The sequence below is a fragment of the Lathamus discolor genome, chromosome 1, assembly GCF_037157495.1.
Source record: "Lathamus discolor isolate bLatDis1 chromosome 1, bLatDis1.hap1, whole genome shotgun sequence".
Classification (NCBI taxonomy): Eukaryota; Metazoa; Chordata; class Aves; order Psittaciformes; family Psittacidae; genus Lathamus; species Lathamus discolor.
The window spans coordinates 102,651,453-102,677,955 of record NC_088884.1 but is presented as its reverse complement, the minus strand read 5'-3'; the positions used below and the strand labels follow the sequence as shown (position 1 = coordinate 102,677,955).

The 26,503-nt window shown below is 35.4% G+C and overlaps 1 protein-coding gene across 3 annotated transcripts in view; it reads left to right on the top strand.

Annotated features, from left to right (window-relative positions):
- The window catches only part of LRBA (LPS responsive beige-like anchor protein), a 401,889-nt gene that overhangs the window by 123,704 nt on the left and 251,682 nt on the right, over nt 1-26,503 (top strand). For all 3 annotated transcript variants that reach the window (XM_065688455.1, XM_065688463.1, XM_065688444.1), the window contains exons 35-36: nt 3,064-3,128; nt 12,519-12,627. In XM_065688455.1, the coding sequence (XP_065544527.1) occupies nt 3,064-3,128; nt 12,519-12,627 (174 nt within the window). The remainder of the gene's footprint in view (nt 1-3,063; nt 3,129-12,518; nt 12,628-26,503) is intronic.

Here is a 26,503-nt window from a genome sequence, read left to right as displayed (position 1 = left end):
GAGATCATTAGTTTCTGAAAGAAGGGGTTTAAGACCAGTACTGTTTAATGTTTGCGTTTGATGGTCCTTGGGCACTCAGTAAGCATGTGTTAATGAAACTTGTTGATATAAAATTGGTGCTATAGAGAACTGATATATAATTTTGGTTATGGCAGAGTTGTGCTATAGCTACAGGAAATGTAATGTGTTATTCAATGCCAAATTATAATTCATATGAGATTTGAAGGACAGTTGCAGAAAAGGATATAGTACTGGCATTTTATCTGAAGTACTTACAGAAGTGTTTACAGATTCCAGTAAGGAAGTATGTGAAACAATAAAGAGCTAGGAAATTTCCACATCAGACATAGTACTGGAATAAAATGTGATTTCTTATTTGTCTCCTTGTAGTGGTTGTTTCTTGTTCAGAAATAAAATGTTTGTGAATAGTGTTCAGAGCTTCCAGGGTTTTTTTTTAATGCTTCACTGTTGAGTGTACACTGACCAAAAGCATTAAAAGTAGGTTATGTCTCTGTTACTAAACATTTATATCTGTAGGAAATGATGGTCAATTAAGTACAGCTTAGAACAGGTATGAAAATATTGACTTTGTTGATCTTCCCTTACAGTCCTTCCTTAGGAAAGTGCTGAAGTGTGTTTTGTAGTTATTTAGTTGCATTAGTGGTTGAGTTTGAAGCTTTTAACGTGTTTTTTCCTTGATACCTTAGGGAGATGGATAACTAAGATGTTGATATAATAATGCAATATGCATACTGAGTGTAATTGTTTGAGAGAGAACATGTACTGTGGGGGAATATTGAATGGATCATGAAAGATGATGACCATTAGTCTTTTCTTTCAACTATTAAAATTAGCTTTAGGGTGTGTTCAGCTGTGATTTATGAAATTGTTTAGACTAACGCCTCCTTTGATGATGTCTGATATGGAGAAAAATGCTGAAAAGTATCATGATAAATGCACTTTCTTTTCACTTTTGGCAACCTCCATCTTCACCAATTAAATTTTCACGTATTGTAATGAGCTCTTTAAAAAAGAGCAGAGCAACAGATGGACAATGTCATAAATGGAAAAAATTATTTTGCTTCGCTTGAGCTTTTGCCTATTTAAGCTAACAGAATAGTGTCAATTATCATATGAAGATATGAAAATATCATGTTTACAGCTTTATATTACACTTCAAAAACTTACATGGATTGGTCGCATATGCTATTTTGTTTGGAATATTAGCAGCTAAAAGGCTTTTTTTTTTAAAAAAAAAAAAAAAAAAGAAGAAATGCTTAAAGCTATTTCAGACAGCTTACAGACTAACATGAAGCCATGTAAGCTATAATAAGGCAATAGAGAAAAACTGGGTGAAGGATAGTGGGAGAAATACTAAGATCTTACAATATAATATGTTACAGTAAAGACCAATGATGCTATTTAACCTCAAAAAAACCCCACAAAACCCCATATGTGATAATATGTAAATGGAATTTAGCTGGTGCTTAGCATGGTGCTTCCTTATTAATGCATATAAAGTAGTTATATAAAAAGTAATTAAATACATTTATAATTCATAATGAATAATAAATCACAAATTCCAGTTATTCTACTCTTAATTCTGACTACTTGGAAATCATTGCAACTAAAAAGTGATAAAAAGAAAGTAGGGCCTGGAACATGTCAAGTGATAAGAGTTACAATCTCTCCACTGTATTTGAAATCTGGAAATCTCTTTTTGTTTGCTTGTTTGTTTGGTTTTTTTTTTTCTCGGGAAGGGCTTGGGGGCAGGATTTAAACTGTAAAGAAACAACATTGTTCTAGTGGTTTTTGTGTATATCTTATCAAACCTTTGTGTCACTGACTGAGAGGTAATTCTGTGTCACTGAGCTGCAAAACATGTACTCTGACAGTGGGTATTAAAACCTCCTGTATTCAGCAAATATTAAGCAAATCTGAAATTTGTGCAAGAGAATTTACAGTTTTGCCTTTTTTCCCTGTTCTGGAGCTGGTGAGATTTTGGATAAGAACTGCAGTGATAGAAGTAGCGATGTGAATAATCATTAGGATTATTATTTCATACAACACAGACTGAAAAAAATCAAGCTGATGTGGAAAAGCATATGAAACTTAGATTTTTGCAGCAGATTGTTGTCTTTTGTAGTAGTTTAGAAAATTGGTAGAGTTTAAACCACGTGTAGTATTTGCCCTTTTCCATGCAAATGCCTCTAAATTACCTCCAAAATAAAAGGTTCACATACTTACTACCCTAAATTTTAGCTCTGTCAACTTGTTCCTATTGAGTTTAGAATTAAAAAATCTTCTTGGTATTTTTGTTAACCAGTTCTGTTTTTTTCCTCAGCTTTCAAATCAGGGCAGCAAGTCCCGGTGATAGGTCATCCATATTGGTTTCTTTCTTGGGGCCAGGCAAAACCTGCCTACATCTTTGAGGTTTAGAATTTTGCTGAAATTCAGGAGTCAGTTGGATGTAAGAAATGTGCAGTGCTCTTGTGTCTGACATTACCATTTCTTCAGTGTTTTAAAAATTCAGAGTGTTAAAAATGTGTTAAAAGTTGTTTTGAAATTTACTAGGTGTTAATGATTCAATATTTGGGTTATTAGCAGATTGTTTTGAATAGAGATGACTGTGATGCTGAGGTGAGGATTATTATCGGCATATATGTTAACCAGACTTTAAACTGTAAGAAAAATTTGTGTATAAAGAGTGAGCCTTACGTTAATGTGAAACAGTTTGTTTCTAGCTTTATCAAAATTCAATAAGGCAAAAAACAATCAGAATTACTACATAACACAGCAAAAGAAAATGGTGCAGTTGTTTGTAGGATATTCTTGTGTTTCCTTCTCCCCTCCACAGAATATGATTTTGAGTAAATGATACAATTCTGCTTCTTCATGCTGGCCATGTTTCCTTCTGATTAGCACACAATTCATGCCTTGTACGCTTACTGATGGTGGTGTAAGTTGCTAAGATTGAAAAGAAAGTGCATAACTTTGTAGTCGAAAAATGTTTTTTCTTAGTTTTGTTTTTATACAACCGGTTTTCTCTTGTGTTTTTCCCAGGAGTGGCAGAACTCTATACAAAAGAATGCTGGCCTTGCCTTTATTGAACTTGTCAATGAAGGAAGGTAAGTCACAGTATTTGAAAGCACCTCTGTGTTAGCCTTCAAGAAGTTGTGTGGCTTGAAACATTCGTCAGAGCTTTTCTTATGCCTTTTTGTGTTCTTTTATTTGAGTTTTACAAGCATGATTTCACTTTCTTTAGTACTTCAGTTCAGTCCTAATACTGACTATAGGATTTTGCAGAATCTGAATGCTCTTTAGTTTCATTAAATATTTCACTTGTCGGTGTATCGTGGATTTGCTTTTTCCTGTCCTTGTGCACTGGTTAACATTGAAACTGTAATTTGTATTCAGCTAATCTCTTCAGGAAGGGAATTGATATTTGGAAGACATTATAGCTAGGAACTGTAAGATAAGCCTCTGTCTCAAAAATTAGATTCCTGTTTGCTCATTTATTTCCTATCTACTTCAAAATAGAAAGGGAGTCCCTTTAAGGAAAAAAAAAAAAAATCTGTTGATATTACCAATTAGTTTAATGTTCTGTCCGTAACTATATATGTATATTACTGGAATGTATAGAAAATGACAGAGCAGGTGATGAGGCCATGCTCTTTGCCTTGTAGTGACTATTCAGAACCATCAATATTTTCTTCATTAGGAATTGATTGTTGAGGCACACTAAGAGCAATATTTACCTTTTCTAAAGACTTTTATTTTTGAGATGTCTTAATGCATTAGCTAAGGAATATTATAAGAAATGCCATTTATCTAAACCTAAGTTCTGTTACTGAGTAACTTAACCTAGTAAGAATCCCAATAGAAAATAAATTTTAGGGGATTAGGATAGCTGAGTTAAAATCAAAATAATTTATCACATAAATTAAAATGCTACATAAGTTTTGGTTTGTGGTTTTGTTTTTTTTTGTTTTTTGTTTTTTTTTTTTTTTTTATTTATGTTTTTTTTTTTTTACCATTGTAGGTGTAGGGGAAAATGGCTATTTCAGATTTTTTTATTTCAAAATGTGTGAATGTTCTCAAGATGGGTAAAAATAATGACCATTTTAGTGGTCATATTTCATTTTATGGTGAGGGAAGCACTATTTTGAGGGAGAAAAAACATTTTGCTACTAGTCTTGATCCCAAGGGCCAAGGTAAAGTAACAAGGGTGTTCAGTTACAGTGTTAAGATCTAGCCTGTAGTTGTTTCCTATTATGTGAGGCTGACCTGTCCTGACCTTACTTACAAAGTGCCTGCTATAAATTTGCCTCTTGATTAATGTTTTATTAGCATAGATAACATAGAGATCCCACACACATGTAAATGACAATGTATGGTTCATCTGTGTAAGATGATTATCATGAACAAATCAGTTTCTGAGACTGAGTTGTAAGTAGCAGTTGCCTAGCAGTTATTCAGCTTGTTCAGGTCAAGCTTTCAGAGAGCATTCTATCAGTAAACTGTTTGGAATTGCCTATTTTCTTCTTAAAAATCTGCAATGCCCATCACAGACAGATGGAATCACTCCCCCACCTCCATAAACAACATCAATAACTTATAGTCTAGCCTTAGCAGAGTGGTTGTCTCAGGGACAAATGATCCCTTGAAGACTGAGAAGTGTGGTTTTGGTTAGCAGAAAATATCTAAGTAATTGTTACTTCATTTCGTTTCTGGCTCATAGCAGAGTTGTTTTTTAGAAAAACTGGGAACACAACTTTCATTATGGGGGAGAGGAGATTAATTTCTTAAAAATGGCTCCTTTTATCTGTTTCTATTTCCCTCCATTGCTGTTCATAGGAGACTTTAAAGTTATTGCTGAACTGGTCATTGCAGTGCTTTGTGGCTTTTCAGCATTCGCTAAAATGAAACTATTATCCCTTATGACATGTACTTATATTCCAGAACTGCTCTTTTCTTCTCTTTATGCAGGTTGCACATACACTAACACTTACACTAAAATATTTCAGGCCTTGTATTTTACTGTTTGCTGTTGTATATTCAGTATTTTTTGCCATAACATTATAATCTTAACTTCAAAAGCTGAAATGTTTTCATTAAAACTTGAAAATGGCTGGATGATAATGATTTAGATGTAAACTGCATAATTTTATAATAAACTTGAATTTATAAATTGTTTCTGTAAGTACGCAAGAAAAGAAGACAAGGTAGTAGTACAAAGGACAAAACTGATTTCAGCAAGTCAGGAAGGATGTCTGTGGGGGTACCATGACATGTGGAGTGTTAAGATAAATAAAATAAAATCAAGGACTGGAAGAACTACCTAGAATTTCTGGAATCATAGAATTTCTGTTGTCTGCTGCCTTGGTGGAGAAAGTCTTGGTCATCCTATAACCCTTGTAAACCAGGGTTTTATTCCCCGAGTTTATTACTAAGGGTTTTTTTCCTAACCATCCCAGGAGATATTCCAGCTTAAAGTGCGTTCTACTGTTTATCAGGCAAATAAGATGACTGAAAAATCTTTCACAAAGAGATCTAGAAAAAGAGATCTAAATCTCCTTATACTTGCTTTCAAATGTATTTTTTACTTTTATTTGAAAGGTATGAATGTACCTCTCTCTCTCACAGCGGTTAAAAGTTTTACGTTTAGGCTTGCTGTGTTTTGGCTAGGATTCCCTGGACAGAAATATGTACAGAAAGTTTGCCTCTGGGACTCATAAGATCTACAATGTGTGTGCTGCATTCAGAATGTTCTGAATTTCATCATGTCCCCAAGTAACTAATGTGTTACACATACAGTTGCTTCCAGGCTTTCTAGATGATTTTGGGTCCACTGCACATATAGAGCAGAATTGATTTGTTTGTGTCCAGTGAAATTTTGAATCTTGAACTGAAAAAAACCGCTCTAAATAAGAGAGAATGTGAAAATGTGTATGTGAAAATACAGAACCACAAGCCTACCTAAACTGAAAAAACAGCTGAAGTTTTGGAAGGCTGGGTTACAAGTATAGTGAAAACAAAGAAACAAAGCCCACCACCACCCCTGAAGAAAAAAAACAGCAATGAAACTAACCCCAAAGATAAAAACAAAAAAAGCCGTATAGAAACACAGGAAGGTACAGAATGTAAACAGAAAGCTAAAGCAGCAGCTATTGGGAAATAACCTCTTTCTGTGCATGAAAAGAAATGTCAATTTTATTACATTGCTACATTGAATATTAATCTGTTTTTAACAAAAATGAATGAGTATTGTTCACTATTATTGTAATGTCTGGGAACACTATTAGTGCTCTTTGAAACCTTGTTAAAAAGGTGCGTGTACTCACTGCTTCTCTTATGTACGGAGCCATCTGTGCAGCAGAAGTATAGATTGCAAAACATTTTCCTTAGCCCACTGAACTTCTGTCAGTCTCAATTTCAGTCTTTGTGTTTACCTTTCACCTTTGGGTCCTCCCTTTAGAGTGAATGTTGTTCTGGAGCCTTGACCTGCTCGAGCTTTCTGGTGAGGGAATTTGTTCACTGGAGCCATTCTTTAGGTGTGATCTGGTTCACGGTCATGGCTGGTCCTCTCCTTTGAAGAATTCCAAGGTGTCCAGACAGATTCCATTTTTTTTTCACCCTGGAACTAATTATGTTTCCTCTTTATGCAAAAGATGGACAAGCTGTTATTTCTGAACTGAAAAAAAAAACAGAAGCTTTGTTTTACTTCCTTGTGTGTACAAATGTCTCTTTTGTTATACTCTTATTTCCTCTACTTGACTAGTTAGCAAACAGCTCCTTTGCTCTGTGAAGGTTAAAACTCTCTCCTGTCACTTTGATTCATTAGCACACTTTAGTGTGAAGCATCTTTTATGCTAGACCTTGTTTTCTGTATCAGTCAGTGCACTAACAAACGTACTCGAGCTTGAGACTAGGCGTGACAGTTATTATCCCCTTTGGGGTGATAATGGGTTTGGCATGGCACGGGTTGAGGGATCAGTCTCCTAAGCATGCTGCAGCAATTATTCTTTCTTATTTTCAGTTGAAGAGACTCTTAAAGATGCTTAATTTTAATTTTCACAGGTATAGTCTTCTTGGTCATTTAAAGAACGAAGTACTGTGTTCTACACGTACATTTTTATACATCTGCAAATGAGTATTCAAAATCTGGAAAGCAGTTGCTTTAAAAAACTGTCACCCAAAGTTTGGCTGAAAGATAACCTAACTAAACTAGCAGGATACATGTATGATTTCCTCTCTTTTGCCTTTGCCCTTTCAAATCCTTAACCAAAAAAGCCCAAGTAAAACTTAAGGATTCACAAGTATATCCAGGAGAAGCAGAACTAATGTTTTTTGTATCTTTCTCTCCCTCCTAGATTCTTTGTTGTCTAATGAGGAATGAAATCTAATCAAAATTCTCCTGCAATATCAGAGGATTTTCCTCCTATATTGGATTTTCTGTTATGACTTTCAGTACAGTTGAAAAGAGCTGGTTTGGTTTGGTTTTGTTTTTTTTAAGGATGCTTGCAAGGCTTTTTGTCCTCTGTTGATTTAATACAAATTTTATACCTAATACTTTTGAGAAACTCTAGCCTTTTATTAAAAAAAAAAATTGTTGGAATTATTTAATGAATTCAAAAGTCATGGGGAGAACAAGGAAGGCAGACAACGTGCAAATCTGAATACTTAGCAAGCAAAAATCCCACTAACCAACGAAAAAAGCTCCAAACCTCTCCAGAAATAACCGCATGTAAATGGTATTATTCTCCAAATCCATAACATCCAGTAGTATAAAATCTGGAATGCTGTAATTGTCTGTATTTCTATAGCATATTTTTAGAAGGAACTGTAATAAGAAAATTTCAACATACGTCACCTGCTGTTCCTTTTTGTTAATTGTGTGTATTACTTTTTACTGGCCATAGATGCAAATATTTTTTAATATTAAAATAGTTGGCAATCAGACTAGTTGGGCAATTACTTGCACAGTTTCCTAATGGAAAATAGGGGGCAGATGTAGGCTGCCCCATTCAGTTGTCTTTCACTTGTAATAGAGTGTGGTCACTCTGAAGGAATGAATTCTAGAGAATGTGTTGCCATAGGAGCAAGTACTGTGATGGAAAATAGTTAGAAAAATACAGCTATTAATGAAAAAATGGATGGTAACTGACAGACTTATGCTTTATGCATAATTGACCAAAAAAGGCTCAGAATAAAAATGATAGAGGTACTCACAGCCAAAGTAGAATTGATTACTACCAGTCCCCTTATTGCAGCCTCCTTGTCCTGAGATTCTGATGACATAGAACCTGGCCCTAAGTTTTGATTTGTAAGAGAAAAAAAGTATTTTCCACATTTTCTTGCTGCTTATTTTTAGCAACCCATTCTGCTCAAGTGTAAAAGTGTTTTGTAAAAGGGATTGTTGGTAATTCAGTTTCTGAGTTTTTATGTTACTGTTTTGGTCTCGTAGCAGAAGCAGCTTTGTTGATGTCTGAATTTGAACTACAGAAAGTTGTTAGGCTAGACTTTAAACAGCGTTTAAAATATGCTGAAAACTAGAAGTCATAGCCTTTATGTGTTTCAGAAATTGATACGTGACTTGAGGTGGGGTTCTTGACACTGTATGACTTTTGTGTGAGCACACTGAGGTATGGTGTGACATGCACAGCCATTTTTAAACCAGTTTTTTATTTCACTGAGTTGCTTGATCATCTGTGCATGGATTAAAATTGCATCATTTCTGTGTAACTGGAAACATCTTTGCTACAACTTAATGAGCAAACAGAAGCATTTTGGGGAGGACTAAGTCTAAAAAGCTTACATTAATTGTTAATCATTATTATTGGAGACACTAATAACTTTAGAGGGTATGTGTGTGACAAAGGTAGGTTTTGCTTGTGAGAGCATTGTTGAGTCATTGAAAAAGCAAAATCATGAAACACTTGAGTGCCCGGGAATTCCTTTTTTTTTTTTTTTTTTTTATTTTTTGTGTAGAAAGTTTTTAGTAGCATCTGCTCTCAAAACTAAGTTAATAGAAGAGTAACGTGAAGGTATTATACTGCACCCTGTGCATATACTTGTACTGCACTATTGCTATCTCATAGAAAGTTTTCAGAAATCATATGGTGTACTACCATGCAGTGTCTCTCAGAATGTGAGTACAACCTCAGGTCAGTTTTCACTAAGCCCTCATATGCCCTAAGTGACTATCCTAGGTAGAAAAGATTGTATTGGTATGGGTGTGTTCCCTCCTAGATGTCCTTTTGGAGTGCTGTCAAGTTTTATGCTATTGGATGGCCAAGTGGGCATTTTGGTGAGTCTGCATAATTTTTAGGGTGGGGGTTTTTTTGGTGTTTTTTTTTGTTTGCTTGTTTGTTTGTTTTTCCCTTTTCTCTCCTATTTTAAGGGTTTAAATGTATTCAGACTTAAGGCTTTAAGACCTTATGGACTTGTGTGTATTTTTTGATGATTGAATAGCATATCTGTAAAGTTCCACAAAGCAATTCTAAAATTTCCTCGCAACAGTAATTCCAACACTTAGCACATTGAGCAGTCAGGTTCCATAAAATACAGCGTGTGTCCATGTAGAGCGTACCTCCTTTTGGAGTAAGAAAGTCTCTTATATGCTTGGTTTATGAGGAGTGCAGGTAGCCAAGAAAGGTAAGCTTTCCTGTCTCAGAGTTCTCTGTTGTAGCATCGGGAACATACGTAATCTCTCCCTGTAGTACTTTATGAGAGATTTCTGCCTAAACAACTGTTGTAAATGTCACCGGTAAAGCTTTTTCTGTATTTTGGCTAAAATTGACAATTGGTGGACATCAGTAGTACTAACCCAGAACTTAACCATCTCTCATTTCCTTTGCTTGCACATATTTTTCTGTGCTATTTTTTCCCTTTTCTTTTGTACCTTCTCCTTTTTGTTCATTGTAAGGAAAAACTTGACTCTTTACTTCATCATCTAAGCAGTCAGCAGCCAGAAACCAAAATAAGATTTCTTACTTTGTGCCTTATAGTTTCTTTCCAGCATAACCCTAAAATTCAGGATCTATCATGTATTTGGCTGGAACTCCTCCGCTCAATGGTTTAGCACTTCATTTCTGACCCGGCAAAGTATGCAAGTATATATTTAACATCCAGCATGAGATCCATTGCCTTCCTTGTTTTTACTAGGGTGTTCATCTTTTCAAAGTTCATCACATGTTTTTAAATATTTTTAGTCCAGAAAGTGCTTAGCCAAAGGAAGAAAAGTCTGTCTGAGACTTTGAATCTAGTGTGCACTGAAAGCAGAAGAGTAGCCCTGATATCCAGAGTCTTTATCCCCTTAGGTATTATGTCTAACTTCTACACCATGTGTTCATCCAAGCTCCATCCACACTCTTCTCATGTTAAAGATCAGCAAAAAATTAAATTTAATAACTTGTTAGAAATAAAGCCAAACCAGAAGGGAATTTCTCAAAGAACGAGGAGTGCAAGTCGCCATATTGAACAGCATTTTGGCATTTAATAATACTGAAAAAATAATCAGGTGTGTGAGATAATAGTATAAAGCAAACAGGGCCCTTGGATCTGCATACAGAGATTTTGATGCATAGACAAGAAGGAAATTATTAGACTTTAGTTTTTCTTTCAGCTTGGGTGTGCATACTTTCAAAAAGAAATACAGTTAGTTATAGTCAAGAAAATGAGGAGCTGTTCTTTTGCTGTGAGAAAAAGTATTTATGAAGACATGTTTTGGATAGACTTTTTATTTAACAGAAGAAGAACTAATGTGATCTAGTTACTGGAATAAAAATCAGGATAAAAGCGGACAAGAAATAGTTGTGGTTGGTTTTGAGGTTTTTTTGTTTGTTTTATTTTTATTTTGTTTTGTTTTTAACTGACACTAATTACCTAAGTTACCTTACTATAAAGCTTCTTTATAGGGAATATGGTGTAAAATATCACCAAATCTTAACAGAATAAAATAAAAAACCCTGAAGTTGGGGCATATTTCCGAAAGCTATGCTGTAGCTCAAACAGAAGGTACAGACTTGATGGAGGAAATGAAATTATTTTGGGGAAAACATGCATGATCACTTCTGTGTAGGAGGCCAGAGCAGGTACCAGAAAGGACCATTACGATCCTTTAAATCCATGAGGTGTATTATTATCTAAGTGAGGAAAATGAGATTTTTCTAAACATAATTTTTATCATCATGAGAAACAAATGCTTTCTTCTAAAGTTACCTGATCTAGTTGTTACAGTTTGTAGCCACTCACATATGTACAAAATGTGTGGTTTGTAGTTTGGAGTTGTAATAGTACTTCTTCAAGAGTCAGATTCTTGTCTTTGTCTCAGCAGTGGTCTACTCATCTGAAAACAGTTGTTTCTATTGTAGGCAGCAAGCTACACTTAACGAATTTCTTTAAAACATTTTGTTTGCCTCAAATGGAAAATTAGGAACAGGGCATTGATGATCTTACTATTAAACATACAGACAGAGACGGGTGGAGTCTTAGGTTAGATAAGTAAGTTCTAGGGGATAAAATTAAAGTTACATTAGAAGGCTTCCTGCGTGATATAGCCTTGTTGAACATGTTGAAATGTACTTTAGCTTATATGTGCAATGCAAACAAGTGATTTTTATGTTCTGTAACAATTTTTTGTGTTAGCAACTGAAAATCTTAAAAAAACCCCACCCAAACACACAAAGCCAACAACGAGCAGTTTAATAACAAATATTTTGAAAAACTAACCCGTGGAGCATGTGGTGGATTTATCTGGTGTATCTTTGAGTACTGCTGTGGAAATGCGCGTCTTCTAAAACAGTGTTGCTCACGTATAGCCAGTTTTAACTTTATGAATCCCAGTATAACTAATTAAAAAGGAAATGGTTTTTGTAACAATATGAGAACTCACAGAATAATTGGGTTGTAATTCAATCTGTCACCTCTGCTGCCATTCATAAACTCAGGGTTTATGAAGGCCTCAGAAATCTCAGATTGAATTATAGCTTTATTCTGTGTATAACCTGGAACAATGTATATCTTAGCATTTCATTTGTGAGACTGAGGTTGTTTTATAATCCTGAAAATATTACTTAAATGTATACTTACCATAAAATTTTGATTCTTACATTTTGAGAAAAAACTATACTGCAGTGCAATTCACTTTTTTTATTTAAACTTTATATCAGTTACATTAGGGCTTTCGCTGTGGATGTTTATATACATAAACTGCATGCTTTTCTTTATATTGTGTTGCTTGTGTATGAAAGATTTTCTTAGATATCTATATTTCAGGTAAAATGTCTGTCTAGAGTGTTTACATTTTGGTTAACACTTAGTTTGTTTTGCTATTGAAATACAATTTTACTAGTTGCCAGAAAATTATCTTTAAACCTTATTTATACCATTTTCTTTAAACAATAGTCAGTTCTGGAACAGAACTCAAAATATTTGTAAATATATCCTGTATTTACAATTCTTTATTTTAGCACTTCATTCATTCAAGGCAGTTCTTACATATTCTCTGTCCTCAGGTTACTGAGTCAAACCATGAAGGACCATTTGGTAAGAGTGGCTAATGAAGCAGAATTTATCTTGAGCAGACAGAGAGCGGAGGATATTAACCGTCATGCTGAATTTGAGGTAAGAAATTAAACAGTAAAAACAACCAAAACACCAAAACGTAACAAGCCCACTGTGTTTGAGGATTCCAGTGTATGATACGGGCTTTTCAGGTGCAGGAGGTTCCATCCTGAAAAGTACTTTGCATTCATAGGATGTTTCAACAGTTTGCCACTAACTTTGATGGAAAACTAAGCTGTGCAGAGCAGCTCAGAACTTACCAGAATCTGCATACATAGTTTGTATAGGGGAAGGAATTTTGTCATGCCAATGCTGCACTTTCCCATGAAGCAAATATCCCTATATGTGTTAAAGCTCCTTGGTGTCACAGTCAAGACATAACTCTGGAAAATAAACCCTTACTGAAGATAAATGGTAACAGCCTGTTAGGTGCAAATGAGAAATTAACTTTTTTCTTTGTATCATTTGCTGTTTCGCTTAATCCATCTCTAAAACCATTTTCCTTATGTTTTACATGCCTCAGCGTGGTTTTGGTTATGTTTTTGTATTTTCATCCCACTTAAGGGATTCTAAAGTGAAATAATGGACTTTATTTTTATAGACTGGTAATAAAAATACATGCTTTTTTTCTGAATCTCTTTAGTCTTGCCCCCAATTTTGGATCTCGGTTATATCACATATCTCCTTTCCCTGTGCTTTTGTGTTGTTTAAATGAAAATGAAGCTAAATCTTACTAAATTCACTAGTATTCTGCTTAAAGAGTACTTAGTCTTTCTTCTGACATATGATATTACTTGTGGTTTTGTTTTTAAAATGAAGCATTAAGAGGTTGAAGGCACATTTGTGCTTAACGTATTTCTAAATTGTTTTACTCTTAAATCTTTACTTGAAAAAATACTCCCCAAAGATGAAAGCATATTTGTCTTAGACAGTGCTTATGTTCTAAAGGTCATCTGTGTTGGCCTCAGGATTCAAGCTGTGCGTTGTTTAATAACATATCTGCACTTCATCTAGAGCTAGTTACCCCCTCCTGCAAACGGAGATGTTGTAAGATACCTACAGTACCATTTTGCAATGGTGAAATAGCAGGCATGTTTCATTTATTACATCAAGGGTTTGGCGACAGTCCTGTGGAGATGAAAAGTGCATCTTTTTACTTCATTGCCTGATAATCATTGGAGTGGGACATTCTTGACATCTTTTGCTCTGGATTTATGCAGAAGCTCTGTGCATGACATGGCATTATTGATTAGATGAACAGCCCACTTTTATTCTCAGATGCAAACTGTTCGCAAAGGTGTGTGTGTGTGTGTATGTGGGAAATCTATGTGAAGTAAAGGGTTCTGTCATGTAAGTACGAGCTATCAGTGGGTACAGTTGTTCACTGGCAACTTCGCTGTTAGCCTTATTTCAGTCTCAAGACACCTTTTATGATGTCTGGAAGAAATTTATGCTGAGCATCAACTTACATTTTTAATATAGCTCAGTTTTGCTGTGACAACCCTTTAGGATAAGTGTTGGCTGATACTTTTTTAAGTTGATGCTGTTTTGAATCTGTGCTATCTCAGTATGATGGCTCAAGGGGTTTAACTCATCAGGTTGAACTTAAACAGAAACTAGTGTACCAAAATAGCAGCAGTCTGTTTATCAAGTTTGGTTTTATTACTGCGTTGGAGAAACTTATATCTAGCATCACTGCTGCAGGTATGCAAATTGATGATATACAACTACTTGATTCTAGCAAATGCTTAAATAACAAACCTGGTGTCTCATGAAGTTAGTGTTACTGATGTTTGTGGCAGGCTTCAGTCAATGTTACGTTTCTTTTGTGCAAGGGGGAACCAGTAGTCACATCCATTGAATTTGCAAATATCGCATCAATAATCAGAAATTCTGTGTACTGTGTTGCATCCATCCATGGTATGATCTTGTTTTCACATGCCCTGTCAAGTGTGTGTGTCTTGCTTTAGCACAATGGTACTTTTTAGCTATAGTGTTCCTCATAGCCTTTTGAAGTGGTGCTTCAGACAATAGAAGACTTGCCATTCTTCTGTTGTGCCTGGAAATGGATTTGTCACTTGACTAGCCTGGTCCTATTCCGTTGTTTAATGGGAATTTATATCTGCCGTGTTGGGCTGCTGATATGCTGTGTATTGCAATTGGTAGGTATATTCCCTTTGTACCAATGGGTGTTGAGGTTTTGATGCCTTAATTTTGGCCCTAACACTCATGTCATGACTCACTGACATGTGACAGGAAGGGCTAGGAAAAAAGAGAAAAAGGGCTCTCAAAACAATTGATACAGCCTTTGGTGTGGTTCATTCTCCAGCTTGAGGACCTATAAGAAAGCAGAGCAGCAGATGATGAACCCTGAGCTAAAGATTGTTTTGTCTAGCCTGACTTGTGTGGTTCGGTCACAGGCTTTGCCACCTGAGCTGTGGGGATAAAGGGTTAAGTGACTCTGTGAAGTCTGGTTGACTGAGGAATAAAGATTCAGAGATAAGATTTCAGATAAGAAATGAGGTAAGAACTGTCACCCGTTTTTCATTTCCATTTAGACTTGAATTTCTGGTGTTTCAGGTGACATGTGAAATATTCTATGGTAATATTGGGCCAGCAAAAATCCAACACCCAAATTTCTTTTTAAAGATTGGTAGTATGTTTACTGCTACCTGGTTTTAATTCTTCCATTTTTAAAAGTCATGAAGAAGTTGAACCTTTCAATATATGTGTCAGATATTGGACGGGTTTGCAGCATGGTACAGAGCAATCTGGTCTTATAAAGTTTTCTGTAGAACACTTGTTTGTTTGGTTTGTTTTACTTGTTGTTTTTTTTTTTTATTATTTTTTTTTACTTTTTAAACTTTTTTTAAGTTTTTTTTTTACCTTTATTTTTTTTACTTTTTTTTTTAAGCAAAGGCAGTTTGAAGTAAAAGGCAAAATATCTTTTCATAATTTCAAACTGAACTCTGGTATTTGGGGGCACATAGAGGCAGGAGGAAGCAATGGAATATCTATACAAACTTCAAATTGAAGTTCTATATTATATATTATTGCATAGTATTTGGTTATGAATGGGCTAAGGATGGTCACTGTAAGAGGGATTTAAAAAACCTAGAAAGATAGGTAGTACTAGGAAAAGCACTGCTGTGCTGGACAACTGCACTTTAGAAATTTGTCATGGGACATTTTAAAAGTTGTGTAGGGTCCAGAGGGAAGGTACCCCTCATGTTTGGTTCTTAATTCAGTGCAAGTACAGAACAGATATTTTCCTTCCTTGAATGAGAAATGTCCACCTATCAATTCTTTCATAATCAGGAGGAGGCAGAGAAGCAGCAGTAATGTGGCACATGCTCCCTTTGCTGCATAACAGCTGATTGGGTCTCTCCTTGCTGTATCTCCATGTGGTGGTACCTTGCATTGATTAGAACATGGAGAGGAAAGTATCTATTCACTTTCCATGAAGTAGGACAACCGAAAACAAAGGAAGGGTGTCTAAAGCAGGACTGAGTTTTTTTGCGTATTGTTCCTTTTTGTGCAGTAACTTTAGGTATGTGGAAAACTCTTGAGTGTCTGCACTTTAAATTAAAAGGATTTGAAAAGAAATCTTTTCTCTCCTCACTATGTCGTCTTAAGGCAATTCTCCCTATTTCAGAAACTTCAAATATGGTGTCTTAAACAGAGCAAAGTCAGCACATCCACTTCTGTATCTGGTGGTAAGAAGGGCATCTCCTGGCTTGGCTGTTTTTCTTCCTTTGTGTTTGGAGTGTCTGTCTCCTTTATGCACTGCAGAGCCCTCCTTTGCCTCTGCAGTCCTGTGCTTCGGAAGCTTCTTCAGACTGGAGGTGCTCAGCTTCCCTCATGGGAGATGCAGCCTCCCACCCTCTGCTAAGTGACTCTACCTTACAACTCAGCAGCCTGCAAAAGACAAAAAAAAAAATCCAATTTGGTGCCTGGCCACTCTTTTTTTTTTTTTTTTTTTTTTTTATAGGAGCTAATATAAGTAAAATAACAAATTATGAGCAAACCAGTTATGCTGTCTGTCTTGAAGAATTGCTTAGGAGATGAAGGATCAGTTGTGAGATTTTTCTGTGGCTGGATAAACAAAGTTAACCTATTTTTTGCTTTGTTCTGATCCTTTCTTCACCTGTGTTTTCACTGCTACTTCTGTAAGTAATTCTGTGAATGTAGACGTACAGGGAGGTCACAGTGAGACCCAAGACATATTTACCCATTTTACAATGTGATTAAGCAATATTCCACTTATTTCTCTAGTGAGGTGGCAGTGAAACAAACATTTTTACAGTGAATGTGGAAATGTGAGCATTCGTAACTTAACTTATAACCTTTATAACCTTAAATTTTGCCCAGTGTCCCTGGGATTGATATATATGGGTCTCTTAGGCATTTTTAAAAAACAAAATGTTTGGTAGAGCTGAAAATCCCAAAGAAGAACCTCTTTATGCCTGAATTCCATCAACTAGTTTCATGCTACCACCTAGACTGCTTTCTAGAAATGACCTTGAAAAATGTGGCGATTCGCACTGTGCCTTAGATTGTGTGCAGACTACTGTGGAGTTGGGCCTATGAGAATAATTGGATTTGGTGTGAGGAGGGGGAGGGAATTTTCTGCTCTAATTGTCTTTATTTTATAATTTATTACAGGAGTGCCCATTTCCATGGATATGCCTCCTGTCTTATATAAATCTCCTCATATATTTATGTGTGAACATACATATTTATAGAATTCTAAATATGTAAACCTGCGAATGTTTTAGACCTGCATTGTTCAAGCATTACAGTGTTTCATCTTTGTAGTGAAGGTTTTGTTTACTTTCTCATGGCACTATTGGATTTTGACCAAAATCTGTAATGGCATATCTCAGTGCTTGTGTAAAGTATTTTTGATTGGTATCCTTCCAGCAGCATGGGGTTTTCTTTGCCTGGAATATTTACATGAAGGAATAGGAAAATGGAGGGAAAGGTGCTATGCAGAGCCATTCATAATGTTGCACTTTATAAGTGTGCTAGAGGAGCAAAGGACACTGCAACACAATTTTCAGAAAGCGTTATAAAATGGATGGACAAGGATTCTTCATTCTGAGGCTGTGAGGAAAACAGACACTGGAGTAATTTTTTTCAGTAAAATGTAACTGCTGCTGTAATTTACTAACCTGCCTCCTCTAGGTGGCTGTTTTTAAAGATTGTGTGGTGTGATTGCCTTGAATTTCTGGTCTTAATTTGTTCAAGCCGTAGTCATCCATAGAAATGCAAAGTGCTGGCATTGTTGTTATTGGCCATTTCTGTTGATTAACTGAGAATTTCACATGACTTTCCCTTTGCATTTGTTATAAATCATACTAGGCAGCTAACTTCTCTGCATGATTTCTCTTCAGTAATTAAATCTAGCATTTCCAGCTGCTGTAAAATTTGTTGCCCTTTTCTGCTCAGTTATGGTTTTGCATGCGGAAGACTCGGACTTCCTCACAGTTTTAATTCTTTTTCAGTATCAATTTATAGGCTGTGTGTAATAAACTGAATGTTTTACTTCATGGCTCATGCGGAGAAACGAATCTTAATACAAGTATTGCCTTGACAGAGATAAGATGCAAGGCTAAGCAAGCGTTCCAGTAGTGAATTGGATGTAGCTTTTTGCTTTTTGTTTTCTTGGCAGAAAACTGAATTCATTGGTTCCATTGGTTGATAATGTTGTGTGTTCTGCACCTTTTCCCCTTTGGTGTACTAAGCATTAAATATTAGAAGATGTTATTTGTGTCAGAGGAAGTAACTAAACAGTACTGCAAATCAGTTGTGGCAGGAATACCTGTAACTCAGAGAGAATGTTTGAGAGCCCTTGAAAGAATTAGGAAATGGTATTTGGTGTCTTAGTTGTTTCTGTAGGTGATAGTTACATTTACATGTAACAGTTACTGTGTGAAAGAAAGTTGTAACCCTTGACTGAGTCCCTGTTCTCCATATAATTTCCAGTCTTTAATAAGAGCTGCTTATGTTATGGATCTCATACATCAAATTTTTGTTTTCTGTGGCTTTTGCAACATCCTTTTATATGAATTCTTGTTCAATATACTTAATGGCAGTGATCTTATTTATTAGAACAAAAGATTTTGGAATGCTTTCAATGGGCATTCTGTCTAGTAGCATGGATTCTCAGTAATGGGTCTTTACAGAACATAGGAAGATAATGGATAGCACAAGTTGTAGGTGTCCTGTGATAATGTAACCCAAAGTTATATACAGATTGCAAAAATGTAGTGCGGCAACACAAACTACGTTAGATATACCCTCACAGAAAATAAAGCTTTACACATTTCATTATGAATGGGTTTAACTTTCTCAAATTTTAATTTTTAAATAACCACTGTCCTTTGTATTGGGCAGGTTAGGCAGTGTAGCACCATCTGTTGGTAGAAGGAAAAAAACTTTTTACTTCATTTCTAAACACTTCTTTTTGACGTATTATAAGCTCTTCAACAGAGTGCTGAGCATAGAAGAAATTTAACTTCTTTTTTTTTTTTTTTCCATTGGAAGATTAACCCATTTTGTTCTGCTGCAATACGGTGATGAGTCCCAAACTGGAAAATTAAACTTCTTATATTCCTGAGCTGGCAGTTTTTGGATTTGTTGTCTCATGTGAGGTAAAGGATGCTGTAATGAGAAGTTCATTTTCTGGTTGAACATTGTAATTTTCCCTGTGCTCTGAGAAGTGTTGGGGCAAAGTATTGCCTGACTATGAAAGGACAAGTGAAAAATCGTAGTTTCTCTTTCACTGTGCTTAATAAGCAATGGGAGGAGAAGGTATGAAAACTAGCACTGTAATGTTGAGACATCTTTTTTTGTTACATTTCAAATTTAAATCAAAATAGTTTACGGGACGGTGTCTAAGAGCTATCAAAGATATAATAATATTGTTTATGAAGTATCTTGAAAAGAAAGTAATTTTAGAACTACTCTCTCCCATGAACATTTCTGATGAAACGAGAAGTGAATGTTACCTTCATTACCAATTTTGGATAATATTTCTGACAAATTATGAGACAAGCTATGTGAAGAATGAAATTTAATAAATATCAATGTATTATTGGGCTTTCTATATCATACTGAATACAAAAGTCAAATTCATAACTGTAACTGTTTCATATAAAAAGATCTGTTATCATCTTTCTGATGCTAATGAAATCTATAATTAGTGCTTAGTCTTTAGCAGTATCTCTGAGACTTTTTGACATTTTGTAATCTATGCTATGTTTCATTTACGTACTAAATGTAATTTGAAAATAACTCCAGGAATATAATGAAGGAATGAGTCTTTTATACACAATTTTTTGCAATATTAACTGTATGGTATGTTTACTTTTTATGGCCTTTTTTTTTTTGCTTCTTTTAAGTATTTAACATATCTACTTATTTTTCACTTGCTGTGAATGATAAACTTTGTTTTAAAAACTTTTTACACTCTTTTGTAAGTACTCTAACAATCTCTAATGAAAATAATCAGCTGTAAATGAGCTCAATTAATCTACTCTCTATGGCTCTGGAAGTCTTAGCAGAATATGCCTTGGAATTCTTATTTTAACATTTGTAGACCTTGGAAACCTAGGGGGAAAAAAACCCTCCACTCTTCCAGAAGGAGCCAAAGGCTTGATTCCTGTAACCACCTATGTCTTACATTTATGTGCTACCTAAATGACTGAACTGAAACATGGGATAATTAGAGAATGTAGAACAGCATTGTATGCTGTAACCTATCTTCCGCTAAACTGGGAACAGACATTCCTCTTTGAACTTATCTTTTTCTGTATCAGTGCATCGTAACTTCGGTGTGTGTGTGAAATCCATAACTGTAAGACTGACAGGGTGGTTTGTGTTGAGGTTTTTTTTTGTTTGTTTGTTTTGTTTTGTTTGCGGGATTTTTTTTTTTTTTTTTAATTATTTAGTTCACTCGCTAGTTAAGTAGCAGTAAAAAAATCCAGAATTACAATTAGAGCATCCTTACGAGATTCATCAGTGTAGATAAGGTAATGTCTAAACAACACGTTATTAGGATTGGTTTCTGTTCTTTTTTCTCTTTAATTCAAAGTTCTAAGTTTCAAACTTGTTATTAATATTGAAAGAGTAACTCAAAGTAAATACGGAGTAAGAAGTGAGTAAAATATCATAATCTATACTGTGGAATATTTCTTCCCCCTCAATGACTTAAGTTTCTTCTAAGAGGTCATGCAGTAACAAAACAAGCACAGAAATTTGAGTGTCTGGTCTTATATTAATATGTGCAGGATTTACATAGGTAGGTTCCACTTACCACAGATAATTCTTTATGAATACTGACTTGTGATGGGAATTACTCAAATACTCAGATGAACATCTCTTAGTTAGTAGGATATTATAGAGCCATAGGTTCTGCTGGTTTGTGGAATAGGAAACAATTTGGCAGTAAACTTCAATAACTTGAACTTTATTTAGAGCATTGAAAATCCAAAATAATTTAAGATGTTAACAAAATCCACTTGGAAATTCTGTACCTTTTAAATTTAGTTTACATTAATAATGTTCTTCTGTGTCACAAATGAATAATTTTCTGAGACTCAGGAGCATCTGTACTGGGTTAGACCAAAAGTTCATCAAACTCACTGTTCTAACAGAGTTGAATACTACATGCTGAAGGACAAGTATAAGAGCAGCGCAGTTTTATAGGGGTTCTTTCTTGGCTAAGCCTGGATGGTAGGGATCATGATTTAGACAAAATTTGCAGTCTTAGATACGAATTTCACTTACTGTTTTATCTCTCAGTCACCGTATTAGCATTTGTTCATGTTTGCTGTTTATACAACCTTGAATTATTTAAAGCTATCAGCAAAATTTGGTGGTCTCATGTTCCAAGAGCTCTTTTTATCCTTTCATCTTCTATTAGCTCTGCAGAGATACTTTAACAGGCTTACTGCTCCTGATTTGTTTGTAAAATAATTTATTACTGCCTTTTATGTTTTTATGCAAGTATTCCTCAGACTCTTTTGGCCTGCTTCCTTCTGTTTTAAAAACTAACAAGCCTTAGTTGACATATTTTTCTGCTTTCCTTCTTTGAATAGATTTCTTGAAGAATGCTATTTTCTTACAGCCTTCTTTCTCTGTAGCTTAACCATTCCAGCTTTTTCTGGCCTTTTAAAAAGCCTTTTGATGGATGGCATGCATTTCATTTGAACCTCTAATACTGTACAGTTTTTTTGTTGTCTATAAAAACATTTTCCATGTATTCCTGTATCTTCTTATGCTTGTAATATGAAAACTAAGATAACTAGCTAAGAAATTTTTTGCTTCAGATCAGATATTTGCATCAGAAATATTGTTCTCACCTATTCACAAAAAATAAATTAGTACTGTTTATCTTGTTTATTATTCATGTACAGACTTTTACGGTAGCTCATGCAAACCAGTGATACTAAAATACAAAATACTCTTGACTGAAGTAATACCGTGTACATAGAGTGTAAATTTCTAGCATTAACAAAGCAAATATCCTGTTGTGCTTGACTGGAGATTTTACTTTAAAATTCCCATCCAAAGATAACTTGCATTACTTATGTACCTTTTTAACAACAGTGTTAGAAATTGTTCAGCTGTGAAGAAAAAACACAGGTGACAGGTCACATCTCTCCTATGTGCTTTGTCGTAAGTTACTTTAACCTAAGTGAGAAAGACAATGTATTAAAATAATTCTGATATTGGTGCTGACAAGGTCACGAAAGATCTGCGTGGTCTGAATACCCAAAGGTGTTTTTTCTCACTCTTCTAGCTGGTAGGTTGGACTTAAAATTCTGCTCAATTCTAAACTTTTTTCTGATTTATTTATACTTGTATTCAGCGCATATTTGTTATTATGTGATTATTATCTTTTGGCTTCACATGTGGTTTTTCCTTTAGGTTTTCTTATTTTTACTTTTTTATCATTCATCGCGTCTCACTTCATTTTACTACTCTGAGTAAGTTTTATTCTTCTGGGCTTTTTTTCTCCTAAGGTGGTCTGTGCTCTAGGTCATCTTAGTTCTATTCTCTGTTCTTGGATGATTGATTCCTACTGCAACATGGATGAGCAAGAGTAATCACATTGATAAGTCCATTATCAAGCCTATTATCTCAAACTGTGGGTACTTAAGGAAGATTGTATTCAAAGGGCAAACATAGTAATAACACTTTCCAAGGCTGCTGATTTTTGCTTGCCAGAAATGATGTCCAGTTACTTTGTATCTCCTCAGGGATTTTTTTCCCCCATTTGCTCAGTAAAACTTTGAAACCACACAGACTTTTGCTTATAGTTAGACTGAGGTAACAGCAAATTGTACTGGCGTCTTGGTTTCATTCTTGTGTTGTAAAATGTCTTTTCCCTGCTAGTGAGTCAGGTTGAAGGGGAGACATGAATCACATCCAGTATTTCTTGGAACACCTTCTGACCTTCTGTTCATTATACTGTTGTAATTAATAGCATAAATCTGGTACTGTTAATAGCTGATAACTACACACAACACCATCACTTATGCGTTTGCAGTTGGAGCTTACAATTGAAAGGCTGACTCAAACAATTATAATGAAAGGTTTATTCCAAGAGCTTCGCAAAATCCTGCAGGAAGTCCCTTGCTTCATGGGGTAATACACACAATCCTGGATTCCTTGTTTACTTAGAGTAGCTGTCACTCTCTTGGATGTTGTCTGAGTCATACCAGCTGCTAGTGGTCCTAGCATGTAGTGTACAAATTTGTATTGTATACCACCTAGCATGGTGGTGTACAAATTCAGCAGACCAGTGGTATTCTGAGTTGATCATATTTTGCAGGTTCAACAGGATTGCCAGTCCCTAGCATTTACCAGCTCTTGGGAAACATTCACACATGATTGTCTCAGCATGCACTCTCCATCTCTTTGGCCTGCTTTTTCACTGTGACTCTCTCTCCATCTAATGTTATAAGAACTCACCTAGAAAGAGCCCTTTATACCACATGATTTTACAGAGTTCTCTTTTCCTTCCTGAATTGTCTCTGTTCTTTTTTTCCCCACCTTGAAAAATCCTCCTGTTACATAGTTATTTCTTCTGAGACAGTGATTCCAATTCTGAATCCTTCCAAAATGCTTCTCAGTTCTATCATATTTCCTAATGGAAGACCCAAAACTGCACACAGCATTCCAGATGTGGACACACCAGGAGCTTATAAATACAGTGTTTTATTAGTGTTCTTTCCAGTGATTTCTAATTCTTTGATTCCTGCATGCTTGTTGATTATTCTGTACCGAGCTGATGGTTTCATAGAACTATGTAATTGATAATGCAGTCTCATGAGGATAAAAAGGAGTGAAGATAAAGGTGAACTTAGAGTCCATCATTTTATATCTAAAGTTCGATTATTTCCTACATTTCTTTTACCTGCTCTGAAGTTCCTGTTCTATTACCATGACAACTTGGTCTTCCAAGCTTCTCCTCCAGTTCCTCATGGCTCCATCATGATTATACAACCCTGAATAGCTTAGTACCAGCAGGGAACTTTGTCACTTCATTATACGTTCATTCTTCAGATTTTTTTATTTTGCATCTATGTTGAACAGCCTGAAACAATCACAGACTGACAGGAATTGTACTAACTAGTGTTAGTTTGTCCAGAACCTTAGCTGGTATTTTATCTCCTCTGCTTCCAGAAGTAGCTTTTGTGATTCTTGTCATTTTCAGTTCCTCTGGCTGCTTTCTGTATCGCTTTTCTTTTGTGATGGTGGTCTAGATAAGTCATTATGCCTTCCTAAAATGTGACTTTAAAAGTCAAAGCAGTTTGCTTATGTGAGTGGAATATTTGCACTTACTGATGTTTTAAGAACTTTGATGAAATAAAAAGAGCATAATTTGATTGTTATTATTTGTACAGTTAATATTTCCATTGAAGGGGAAAATATAAATGTCAAAACCGTTCTGAAAAATATGTCAATTACAGCATGGGAAGGTTGTTCTAGTTATTGTGTATCAACAGAAGCCTGAAACTGCTGTTACACATTATTTTGTTTCTCCTAAAACAGAATGATGAATCAAATAGTTTATAAAAGCATTAACCTCCAGATAAAATATTTTCAACCGGTCTTTGTAATTCTAGAATTAGTGGAAACACTTATGTCTTTAGATTCTTCCATCAAGGCACAGGAAAGTGAATTATTGAAAAGATAAAAATAAATTTGTTTGCTTTCTGTCAGAGTTCATATCCACAGCCAACCTTGATAGAAGACCAGAATGATTTAGACAAGTTTGCTTTGGAGATTCATAACATATGCTTGCTGGACAGAATTGAGTTATCTCTGCTCTGGAGAGTAAGTTATTGTAGCAGGAGCTGACAGAGATGAAGATAACTGAGGGAAATTCAATTACCTTTTAGTGTTTTCCTTCTAATAGGATTCTTAATGTGAAAAAGATCCTTAGATGATGTGCCTATGTTGCTTTGTGAGATCTGCTTTGATACCTGTATCCAGAATAAAGTGAACTCTTCTTTTCAGGCCTTCATTAAGGATGAAATATGCATCTGATTGCTAAACGAGTGTTAACTTTTGAGCCAATGTATTGTCATTTGTAGCCCAAATGTATTTGGCAATCTTTTGGCAGTAGTCTTGAATATTCTCTCAAATACAATTTAATTTTTAAAAGTATTGCTTTTATATGAGAAATATGTTTGTAACGGGAATTGAAGAAAGAAATGAGAAACCTGTAAAATATCCCCCTATGTTCTGGGTTTATTTCTGCATGTTTTCTCATTTGGCTTTTCCTGGCAAAAGCATCTCATTTGCAAATACTGCTTGTGACTGACCTGGATTCAGGCTGCTGGGTTAAAGTTGCATCTCATCATTCAGAGAAGTTCATCAGTAGAGCCTGAAGTATTTGCAGTTAAGGTTTTCAATATTACCTGTGTTAGTCACATAGAGAATTTTTCTCTTTCATTTACTGGAATATTAATGGGGAGGAAGTTATGCAACATACTGCATCTAGTATATGATGCATCTAATTTCTCCTGAATTGGTATTTCTTATTCCAAAGAAAGCTTTAGCCTTTCATTGAGAATGCTCTGTTCTCAGTGCAAAATATAGTGACTGTGCCGAAATAAATACCTCCATGAGTGATGGTTGAAAAGAGACTGTAATTGTCTTTAAAGAAGGCTCTTACAGTTAAATTGATAAAACAATCTTTATTTTGAAGTCTGTCTGGGATTCAGGGAGGGAGATGGTTGAAAACTGAAAAACCACGCCCAGCCAAGGGTGACATTCCCGATCTTCTGTGAAGGTAACCTCTTTATTCTGAATAGACCTACAACTTTTCAGGAGAGGGAACAAGCCAGCACTAATCAGAATTCTTAACAGAACTGACAGGTCCTTTCATATTGCTACTTCCATCTCAGTGCTTTGCAGTCCAGCTGTTCATCTTAACTTTCCTGTATTAGCTTTTAAATGGGAATCACTATAATAGGTTTTTAAAAAATCTTTTTTGTTCCTACTTGATCTGATTCTGTAATTGCAGTGTTCCAGTGATCACTGTTTTGGAGAAGGTCCCAAGTGACTTAGAGACTTCTGGATTTCACTGTTATTCTGAAGTCCTACCAGGAGTGGCAGATTTAATCCTAAAAAACTCATAACCTCCAGAAAAACAAATTGTTCTCACTGTTGTGTTTCACAGTGGTACATTTCCTGATACATTCCTCTCCACTTCCCCACCCCCCCCCCCCCCGCCCCGTTTTCCTGCTCACGTTTCTAGGTCCCTGTTTTTAATTCACTTTTAAGAAAATGCATCTTCAAAGATTTGTGCGTCTTAAAAGATTTAGCTGTCTTCTGGAAGTAGAGCTTGGAAGGCAATGTTAGTGACTATAATGATGAGCAGTGCAAGCACTTTGGTCATTGTTACACCTTTTTT